The sequence below is a fragment of the Magallana gigas genome, chromosome 7 (assembly GCF_963853765.1).
Source record: "Magallana gigas chromosome 7, xbMagGiga1.1, whole genome shotgun sequence".
Classification (NCBI taxonomy): Eukaryota; Metazoa; Mollusca; class Bivalvia; order Ostreida; family Ostreidae; genus Magallana; species Magallana gigas.
In genome coordinates this window covers 9,867,269-9,879,123 of record NC_088859.1, presented here as the reverse complement: position 1 = coordinate 9,879,123, position 11,855 = coordinate 9,867,269, and the positions used below count along the sequence as shown (strand labels likewise).

Genomic DNA, 11,855 nt, shown 5'->3' with positions numbered 1-11,855 from the left:
GTTTCCAGTTGTCCAAGGCAGGCGTGCAAAGATTTATTTAATTCATTTATAGGTTTACCAAAGGTATGTCTATGACTTTTAATTTAGAAATAATCTTCTGAGCCAACCTTACATGCTATACTCAAAGCTATTCTCTTATGAGAAGTGGACAGGCATAGCCTACATCTTCATGTGGATGTAGGCTATGTCTGTCCACTTCTCAAAAGAGAATAACACAAAGCTTGTCCTGAAAAATTATTATAATGAGTTGAAGATAAAATGTACACGGATCATAGCTGGCTTTGATGGTACATGTATGTTATACAGCTGTTATATTGTAGTTTCATAATATGAAGAGGACATAAAATGGATAGCTGTGTGAAAAACCAAAACAAAACATCATGTGAAAGTGGGGAAGTTCATGAGAACCGTTCTTTGGGGAAGGAGATGACATCTGACCTAGTGGTAAGGGTCAGCGGAAGAGACTTCTGCTGCAACAAGAAGCAGATGATGGGGAGCAGTGAGTTTTTTCGAGGCATGTTTGAAAGTGAAATGAAGGAAGCCAATTCTGACTGTGTTCAGATTGAAGAAGCAGACATTGAAACCATGGCAGCTGTAATCAGATTTTGTGAGACAGGAAGGTTGGAGTTATCTGTTGATAATGTCCACCAGGTGGCAGAACTTGCTTCTAAATATCAGGTATGATATCATGGATATGCATGCAAAACAAAGTATTCCTTTTGAGGATTTTATTTTTAAAAAAATGGAAAAGATCTTATTGGCATAATAATTTTTGTAATCTATCTGCAGTGCTTTTTTGTTATGAGATTTAATAGGGGAGAGCGTAAGATTTATTTGTTGAAAAGTATTTATAAATGTGATTAAAATGATGGTGTTTTCTGTGTATTTTGGCTAAATTTGTGCTTATTATATGAATTAAATTAAACCTCATTTTGCAGGTATCAAATCTTATTGGGAAGTGCAGTATCTTTTTACGGGTGAGAAAAATCTTAAAAACTAATAATAAAAATGGATTTTTATAAATTATTTGTTAAAAAGATTCTCTGTTTTATTGATACTGACCATTTTACATGTATTTGTTTAACACAGGATTTCATTCATGATGAGAACTGCTTTTCTACATTGTTTTTTGCGGATACTTTTTACCTTAAGGAAGCTTATAGTAAAGCCAGACATTATGTACTCTGGAACTTTATGAAATTACTCCATCAAGGAGAGTTTGTTGAAATGGAGACCAGTCAGTTGAGGAGAATAATAAGTGATCCTCAGCTTAATGTAAGGAGTGAGCTAGAAACCTTGAAAGCATTGATGTGCTGGATCAATCATGACATGGAAAGAACTGGCTCACTTCCAGAGCTTCTCATGGATGTATTGGAGTTTTGTAATGAAAAAGACATTGAAATGATAATGGAGAGCCCAGATGTTTCCAAGAATTGCACAGACCTTTTATCAGATCTCGGTGGTGAAAAAAGTCGAAACTGTAGTAAGGTAAAAATTAAAATTCTTAATAAATAATCATTCAACATTAACTGTGTTTTGTGGATCAATTTTTGATTTTTTCACTTGTACCAGAAATATATATATATAACATGCTATAAAGAAATTTAATCAAGAGATAATCTAACATAATTGGTGTTGCACTTGTAGCTGTTGAATTTTTTGTATAAAATTCTGAATATCATTGAACATGTCGAATAAATTTTGATCTTTATTTAAATGTTAATGAATGAAGACTACCACAGATATTCTATTTCATTTTAGAAGAAGCGCTTTATACCTCATCACCTGATATCAGTTGGGGTCCATATTGAGGATGATGATATTTCTGGAGAAACAGATTCCCAGGATCTACCCAGACAGATAGTGTCCTATGATGTTGATACTGGTCACATCACACCTTTTACTAAAGTGCCAGATGGATGCTTAATTTCCCATGATGCTTTGCTTGCGAAAAAGGGATACAGTGTTTGCACCCAAGGTTAGAAATGATGAATATTTTATCAAAAAAGTAATTCTGAGAATATAAGATATCAATTTCCTACGAGATATTCAATGCAGCTTATGATTAATATACATTAAAACCTTCATTGTCATAGCATTTGCAATTAATACAATCAATGGAGTGAAACCAAATCATGGTGTTTACCATTTTTATTTTTTCTTCGCTTTACATGTATTTATATAGCATTATACGTCCTGTTTTTCTAACCCTTAACAATAATGAACATTTGGCCTTATGAAGCCTATGAACTGGATAGATGTTTCCTTGTAGGTGAGAAAATCTTTGTTAGTGGTGGAGAAGATAGACTGGGGAAAAACACTTGGATGATGCAGATTTGGTGCTACAATAATTTTGAAAAATCTTGGAGCACAGTTGCAGAGTTGCAGAATCCCAGACGACATCATGCCATGTGTGTGTCGGGTGATTCCTCATTACTGCTTATGGGTGGATTTGGTAGATTCAGATACCGCTTGGACTCTGTAGAGGAATATGATTATCACACAGGTGATTAAAATTTTACAGAAATTTCTGGAAGAAGGGGAGGATTGTATAATAATTGGTTAGGATTTTAAGATGTGCAGTTTCTTAGATGTTTTTGAAAGAAGTGATCCTCTTATCATAGCTTATCTAGGTTAAAATTTTGATGACTGTCAAACAGTTTAATTTTAAAGGAGCTGTTTAATAAGAACTTATCTGTAGACCCCACAAAACTTTGCTTAATCTACATCTGTGTTAAAAATACTTGATTAATTTTGCTGTATTTTCAGGTGAATGGAGTGATAGGGCCCCAATGCCAGAGAAGATGGTTAATATCTGTGCTTGTCGTTGTCACAACTATGTATTTGTTGTAAAGACTGGCTCCATTTTATCTCCTTTGTCATACAACACTGCTCTAGACCAGTGGACTTGCCTTTCTTTTAACACCACACTTGGAGAGCTGGCATTTGATGCTAAAAGAATATGGATGATCCCAGACAGCGACTTTATTTTCATAGGAATGGACAATGTACATACTGTTTTTAAAATTAACATAATAACAAATGAAATGCAGGAATGCTCAGTGGTCAGTGACAATGGCAGGAAAAGACAGCCAAGTTATGATGTCTCAAAATTAGATCCTGAGAAGTTTAGTGAACACTGTGAAGTGATACAAGCATTGAAAAATGTGTATCACCTTGACGCTAATTTAGAGAAAGACAAGTTATGTAAATTTTTCACTTTTTTTGTAAGAAATGAAATTCTAGCTGTTCCATCTTTTCCTGGTTTAATTGATGTGAAATAAACAAAATTGCACAATCTTTTTATATTTTTGTTTTATTGGTACTTACCTGAAAAATCTTTCAGTATCAAAGATGTGTATTACACTTGTAGCTACCCTCAACAGGTCTCAAATTTGCATGTTTTATCTACAAATTTCTGTTGTTGAACAATTTTACCATCTTTCTGTTTTTAATCTTTAATTTCTGTTGATTGATAATTAGTTAACATTGCTATACATGCACATCAGTGTAAATACATGTAAGTTTCAAATTCAAGTTCATATATTCAGTACCACTGGGGAAAGTATAAGATGCAGTCAGGATTGAGATTTAAATTTTTTTATGATTGATGATGTATACAAAATTAATTCAGTTCTTTCTATAAAGAATGGAACGTAAAAAGTGTCTTTAATATCCAAGCAAGCAAGTCACAATCGGTATCCAATTTAATTAAACTATTTAAACCAAAAAGTCTGAAGGAGCGTAAAATTGGAGAGTGCATGGGTTTGATTCTGAGAAATGACAAAATGTGGGTTCACATTTTCACATTGAAATTCCGTATGTAAATAGGAGTGCCCAACTATTGACATTTTTATCATTATATATTTAGAATTTAATAATAAAATGAGTAACACAATTTTAAATAAATTGTTATTGATTTTTAAAAAGCATTTGACGAAAAGTACTGTAATTAAAGACTCTGTGGCATTTTATATTCACACTAGTTTCCCCTATATATAAATTAAATGAAAAAATATAGAAAAAAAAAATGGAAAGGATGTGTGTGGGGGGGGGGGGGTTGTTACGGTCCTGTCCACACGCACCTGTGACATTGTCACATAAAAAATTATGAGCCATTTTTTGATGCAATTTTTTGTTTAGACATATATACACATATAAAACTTAAACGGCGTGTGCTATCAAAATTGTACAATATAAGAAAAATAGCCTATTATATAATCTTTAATTTGATATTTACAAAAGTTTCTATATTCATTCCTGTAGCTGCCACAGTGGCAGATTCAAGAATTTGTCAAAATAAAGTTAAATCATACTCCTTTTGGCAACGAAAATGCACAATTGTGAGTCTCAATTATTAACTCTTTAGAAATTTAAGAGACTTCACTACATTAGAAAGATTTCAACGGTGTAGTATGAACAAAACCTGTGGGTCCAATGGTGTAGCAGACACATTTACATGGAAATCCGATTTTAGTTACGCTCTATCAAATGTGACCAGTCGCCCACCTTTAAGTAATTGCTTTTACAAGCTAGTGTTTTTAACGACTCTTCCATGATAATTATTGTTATCTTTTTTTATTTCATTTATGTCGCCCCATTGAACTTGATTTTTTAAGACTGATTCAACTGAAGAGTTAAGAAACTTTCTAGCATTTCTGCAAGGCAGAGGATTTTGATGGAATTACTGCATGTCTCAAATCCACCCCTGCGAATGTTTAATTGTCATTTAAATTTTAGACCACGTGATTTTATTTGACCCTTTCAGTGTCGCAGTAAAAATAATGCCTCGTTTTTATAGTCTATTTCATAGAATCTATAGGTACTTGTAGTCAAATATAAAATCTAGAGGTTTATTGATTTTAAACTTTATCTTCATTAATTGGGGGATAAAATGTGTTATAGAAATAAATGCGATAATGCAAAAAATAGTTTTTGTCTGCTGTTGCAAAAATTAACATGCTTGTAGAGACCCCCCCCCCCCCGAGGATTCATTTTCAATCCGCTCCTGACCTAGTAATAGCATCAATAGTGAAACAGACTATACTATTTTATGCAGAATGTTCCTTGAAAATGAAAATGGCTCGATATACTAAGTTTTTATGCAAAACAGACACCCATTATTTTTTCTAAAAACATGGTATTGCACACCACCAGCATCAAACATGGTTATGATTTTACTAAGCAACCCAATGTTTATATTTTTAACCACTCTACACGTGGTTGAACACGAACGATAACTCTGTTTTGAATATTATCGTTTAATGTAAATAACTGCTAGATGGTGAAATAAGACATACATCTTAAAAGGTTTTCATGTTTTAACATAAATCCAAGTAGGATATGATGTGAAAAACGACCAGTATTTTGAGAATATTATCCGCTCGAAGTTTCACAGGAACTGAACAAATCTCAGTGAAGTCTCGTGAACTTTCATTCGAGCACCTCTGGATTTATTACATACTTAGCAACGATAAAGAAAACGTTCCGAACACATTTGCAGGGGTGAAATCAACAAGCATTTGAAAATAATTTTATATGATTTAAGTTAATTCACAAGAAGTACAAAAGTCTAAATTTGGAGACTTCGTTTTTACCCTACAAAATCTCTAGAATCCATGATTTTCCAGGGGCTTCCCCCTGGGCCTCCATAAAAATTTAAATGAAATGTTTCTAACATTTCTACAAGACAGAGGGGTTTGATGGGATTACTGCAGGTCACAAATCTACAAACATTTAATAATTTCATTACTTGCAAGTATAATCACGAGAAGAAATATATCAAAATTTGAAGACCTTATTTGTTCCCTACAAAATCTCTATAATCCATGAGTTTCCGGGGACTTAGCCTCATGGATCCCCCCCCCCCCCATAGATATAAAAGGAATGTTTTTATATTTCTGCAAGGCAGAGGGTATTGATGGAATTACCATTGTTCTTTAATCTACAAACCTTTAAAAATTATAAATCGTTTAAACCTGGAGGTATTTGAAAATATAGAATAATTTAAGAAAACGTTTTACTCCATTTTTTTAAATTCCGCATAATTATGCATTTATCCCTATATCCTCAAGTGCTTCTTATCGAGGGTCAAACAGTCTCTCCTATTCTGTTCTTATCAAGACTTCCTTTATAATTTGGACACTACATGTACATAATGACGAATAAGTTTGCGTTTGTAGTTGTTGTTTTGGTCTGTATGACAATTCAGGTTTATAGTAAGTACAATATGTCTTCTTCATTGACATGTACATAATAGAAATTTTCATAAACAATTTGCAAACGCTTATAAACGTACGATGTAAAGTAACTTTCACTTTCTAGAGAATTGTTCTATTTTATTTTAAGGTGCTGGATGTCACGTGGGATGGATTCAGTTTCAGAACAAATGTTACTGGTTCAGCCATGACTCAAGACCTTGGGGAGAAGCAGAGGTAAGTGAATCCGCAAAAAACGCAAGTATTGCTAGCGCCATAACGTTTTCAATAGAAACCCAAAGTACTGAAGTACTGACGGGATATGATTTTATCGATTATCATTCATTTTAAAATCATCGATATGTTTCTTTGCATGGCAAGTAGTTTATATAATCTGTCTTTGAATTACGCACATTTTTATGATATGAATTCTCGGACTTTTTCGACAAGAATTTTTAGAAAAACCCCATATGAATCATGTTGTGTAATGATTAAAAATAGAATTGATTCCATCAAACTATGTATAAGTAATCGAAATATTAGAAAATTGTATGGATCTAAGCAATAATGAACTCTAGTCTCGTTCAACCAGATGCTCCGCTGTCTCCGTTAATTTCCAACAAACAAGAAATGTGTACACCTGGTCACGTGATAGCTTGGTCACGCGACCTCTTGTCGGAGATTTACGGAGACAGCCGATGGTTGAACGAGACTTTATTGAACTCTGGCGTATGAATACATTCGACTGAAAAAAAAATATCTAAATTGTTCATACTATTTAACATCTGACTATTTTCAAGGTATTCATAAATAAGTTTCTTAAAAACCAATGCTTCAAGATACATTACATCGAATTTGTCGATTATTTTCAAGAACTACATGTAAATATTGTCAGAGGTGATGATTTGTGCTTAGGTCCAAACACTGTTGTAAAAAATCACTTTTGGTTTGCCAGAGTAACTGCATATGAGAGTTGATTTTAAAAATCAACTCCCAAAAATGATCTCATTTTGTAAATGTACACACCATAAGCATTAATTTTGTGCTTGTGCACAATGAATATGTTACAGAATGAAGAATAGTTTTTATCCTTATATATCATCATAAGTAGACCATACAGTACAGTAAAAAAACACGCTTGTAATGAAGTGTCATGGCCCGATGATTTTGCCTCATTGTAAACGTAACCAATTTTACCAGTTAACTATACTGAAAACCCACGAAGAATGATTTTCACTTCACTATAAGCGTCAATTCATTATAAGCATGTTCGCTATAAGCATGTTTTGCTGTATATAGATATATTTGGTTAAAATACTTGTCCATTGTTTAAAAAAGTTGTTACTTCTGTAATCAAAGAAGCACATTCTGAATTGTTAAAGTTTGCACATGTCGTTAATAATTGGGATATTGTGTTGCAGGGAATTTGTTCCGTATTTCACTCAAAACTGGCAGAACCAATGACCGACGCAGAGTCTAACTTTCTGATAAGTCACAGTCAAATCCAATGTTAGCACATATAATAGTATATTATGATCTTTTAAAATTTGAATGACAAAGGGTGTTTGACAAAGACTTGTGTAGAGTCACAAAGTTTAAGCCAGCTGTTCAAAAATCTCGAATTTGACTTTTATTTATACTATAGCTTCAGACTACTGGATTGGTATATCCGACATGATAGAGGAAGATAGATGGATTTACTCCTCCAATCAGAACATCATACAAGTGAATGGATGGAATCAAGGAGAACCGAACGGACACACAGGGGAGAACTGTGTAATATTAGCAAGACGGGAACATGGAAAATGGATTGATGTTGACTGTGGGAAAAATTATAGATTTATTTGTGAGGCTGAGGTTGAGTAGGTTCTTTGATGAATTGCATGTTAAATAAGAAAAGTCGAATCTTATTTAAATGTTTTTTTTAATCAAATTGTCCCCTAAAAATTTCAATTTGTTGAAATATGCATACCTTGTATACATATACTTTAGTTTTTAATTGTGTTTTTCTTTTACAGGGAAATTGACGGAATATTGGGTTAAACACTATGGTGTTATGTATTGTCAAAATAAATTTGTACATATTGCATGACAAAATGTGGTTCAAAAACTCGAATAACCTTACACAAAACGTTTTCATATGTAATTTTATGTCTTCTTGTTGCAATATCTCAAGAAAAACCAACGACACTATTGCGGAGTGATCGATGATGATCCTGTTGTTTGGTAGGCTATTTAACAATGAAATGTTTCTTGGTGATTCATGCGGGATATGAAGGTGGCGACATTGCAGAGAAATTCTTAACCTGTGTTAGCTGGTTATATGATTTTTTCTGCAATGATCTCTACCTTCATAATCCGCACGAATAATCAAAGAAATCATGTAATGTTTACATCTTTCTTTTAACAGATTAATATATTGATTGTAAAAGTAAGCTAAATAATCTAAATTACTGATAATGTACACCAGTACGTTAGTAATAAAAATTGGTTACGCTGAGTGCGAGACTGTACATGTTTGTTTCTCCTGCCCGATACACTGAACTCCTTGACTTTTTCATTAACTTTGCGTTCATTTTTAGCTCACCGAGACAAGGTCAGGGGGAGCTTATGCTATACCCTCGGCGTTGGTGTCGTCATCGGCGTCCGGAGCTGGTTAAGGTTTTTGTTGCAGGTCCTGTATCTAAGTTATTACTTGTCTTATCTCTACCAAACTTTCATGGATGATGCATCTGGACTAACTTATGGACCTGAAATACTTAGATGTTTCATATTTTTCATATTCAGATATTTTACTGGAAATGGACATTGATGGTAACCTTACAACAAAACTTGATGATAAACGCGATGACTTCAATTTTTCTATAGTCAGCATTCCTTACTTGTGTAGTAATATACCTTCATCACCTGCATATGGTGTTTTTGTCTCTCATTTAATTCGATACACAAGGGCATGCTCTTCGTATGAACAGTTTTTTAGGCGAGGCAAGCTACTGACAAACAAGTTGATTAAACAGAACTATCATCAGTCTCGTTTGAATTCATCTTTTAGTAAGTTCTATGGTCGACCCAACGACCTTGTCATCAAATACAATCTTCCACTGGGTCGCATGCTGTCTGGCGTTTTTCATACTATAATTGTTAGACCATAATTAATCATCTAATTGTCTACAGACTTTTCCGTTTTTTCCCGATTAAGACAAAAGTCAGTTGTTGAAAATTTTTAACATCTTTTTGTTTTTAACTTTTTTTTTCTGTTGATTCATAATTAGTTAACATTGATATGTATGCACATAGGAGTAAGCATGTTTCAAATCATACCACTGGGGATAACATGAAATGCAACCTGGATTGAGATTAAATTTTTTTATGATAGATAATGAGTAGAAAATTATATAATTCTTTCTGAAAGGGATGGAGTGTAAAATGTGTCATTAATATCCAAGCAAGCTAGTCACAATCGGTGTTCAATTTAATTGATTTATTTAAGCCAAGACTTAACAGGTTTGAAGCGTAAAATTGGGGAGTGGGTTTCAAATGACAAATGGAAAAAAATGTGAGTTTGTATTTTCACATTGAAATTCCAATGGATTTTAAAATAGAAGTGGTCAACTATTGATATTTTTATTTTATATTTTGAATTTGATAGTAAAATTACGTAAGCCATTAAGCTCATTTTCGTAGGTAAAATAATATTTTTTTCCGCGAATAAACGCGAAGCTTTCGCGAATTAAAGCTTTATTTACGCGACTTAACGCGAAACTTTTGCGAATAAATGCGAAAATTTTGCGAATTAACGCGTAACTTTCGCGAATTAACGCGTTACTTTCGCAAATAAACGCGAAACTCCTATGAAAAACAATGACTGAAAACAGACATATCTTATTTTAAATTAAACAAAATAATTTTTATTATATAAAGATGTAAATGAATCAGATTAAACTTCATACAAATTGATATAAATTCAAACGTGGGAAATGTGCTGATTTTCAAAGGACATTATGCTAATGCATCGCGCTTCTCATATTCTTATGAGCGCTGAATTGTAGAGAATGAGACATCATTATATTTGTATTATAACAATTTTAATTAGAATTAAAAGTTTTATTTAATATCATTGTAGAGCTGAAAATATATCATTGTTCAAACATTATAATACATATATAATTATGTTATATCGCCGCGACAGAGATTAACGTCTATCAGAAAAATAAGTCAAGGTGTGAATTGGAATAAGTCCAATCTATACATTTTTCAATCTATTGTTCAGATCTAGATGATTCGTCCCCTAAAGGATTTACAATGTATCACATGTCATTTGAAAATCAGTACTAAGATTTTAAGGATTTCCCACGGTTGAATTTATATTAATTTTATGAGAAAGAAAATCAATGAATAACTGTTCGAACACAGGGTCGGCGAACAAATGAAAAATGGTGCTCTAACTCATTATCTACTTGGAACCTTTAACAGATAAATGTGTTATGAAGTTTTATCAGATTTATCAATATCGAAATTATTTTGTCTTCATAACGTTACACGGATAATATAATAATAATGAATAATAGGAAGTGTGTTTGTTTTCAATCATTGTTCTTCATGAAATAGAGTTCTTGTATGAAATGACCATATTAAAGTTTTAAGTTTATTCTCCATATAGTTTCGCGTTTATTCGCGATAGTAACGTGTTTATTCGCGAAAATTACGCGTTTATTCGCGAAAGTTACGCGTTTATTCGCGATGTTTTGGCGTTTATTCGCGAAAGTTACGCGTTTAATCCTGAAACTAACGAGTTTATTCGCGAAAATATCGCGTTTATTTGCGAAAGTTTCGCGTTTCGAAAAAAAAAAATTGTTGATTTTTTTAAAAAAGTATTTAGAGAAAAGAATTGTAATTAGTGCTAAATGTTCATGTTTATTATTTTATTAACATACAGTTAAAGCAGTATTACCGTTTATCTAATAAACAATTATTAGTATGCACTGGACCTATTGCTCTTACAAAATGAAGTAAAAAGCTCCCATACATTATATATGGCCAATGAAATTTTAGAAATATTTTTAATAAAACCAGATTCTTTCTACAGCTGACTATCAAATTGCATGTTTTATTATGTCACCGGCCCTGTGTCTTATTTTATTACTGCGACATACTTATATTGAACAGTTGAATTATATAATTTTATGTTGATTTGTTTGTGTATATTTTGATTTTTATCGGGAAGATAAAATTCAAAGCAGGGGAGTATGTGGGCAGATTTAAAATTAATCATGCAGTTATTTATTATACAATAACTACTTATGAATTCAGATATGAACACTTTCTTTACGCTTCCTTTGGCCGTTGTTCCTATTGGTTAGAATTATCGAATCAGATCATTTCTATTATTATAAAACCCGGTAACTTTTGATATTGTTTCACTGTGGGTCCGGCGGTTTTGTACACCAACACCTCGCACAAGGTATTTATTGTATTAATTTATATAACTTCTTGGTGCCTACATATAGTAAACTAAGGTTATGATAAAGTTAAAAGGTTTATTAAAACCTTAATGAATTACTGTGTATAAATTGTATATATATTAATATGTGTTTATATTTATTTACAGAATCACCTTTTTGTACATATTAAACATCCTGAACAAAGAACCTTGCCTTT

General features: G+C 32.5%; 2 protein-coding genes across 2 annotated transcripts; both read left to right on the top strand.

Moving 5' to 3' along the window:
- On the top strand, positions 1–3,306 carry LOC105326001 (kelch-like protein 30). The gene is made up of 7 exons (XM_011425832.4): positions 1–63; positions 321–678; positions 939–977; positions 1,090–1,488; positions 1,762–1,978; positions 2,273–2,506; positions 2,770–3,306. Exons 2-7 carry the CDS (start codon positions 346–348, stop codon positions 3,282–3,284), a joined length of 1,737 nt encoding a protein of 578 aa, XP_011424134.3. The 5' UTR covers positions 1–63; positions 321–345; the 3' UTR covers positions 3,285–3,306.
- Positions 3,307–6,084: 2,778 nt separating this feature from the next.
- Positions 6,085–8,332, top strand: LOC105326004 (low affinity immunoglobulin epsilon Fc receptor-like). The gene is made up of 5 exons (XM_034455920.2): positions 6,085–6,218; positions 6,349–6,434; positions 7,619–7,706; positions 7,843–8,059; positions 8,216–8,332. Exons 1-5 carry the CDS (start codon positions 6,149–6,151, stop codon positions 8,238–8,240), a joined length of 486 nt encoding a protein of 161 aa, XP_034311811.2. The 5' UTR covers positions 6,085–6,148; the 3' UTR covers positions 8,241–8,332.
- Positions 8,333–11,855: the final 3,523 nt, after the last annotated feature.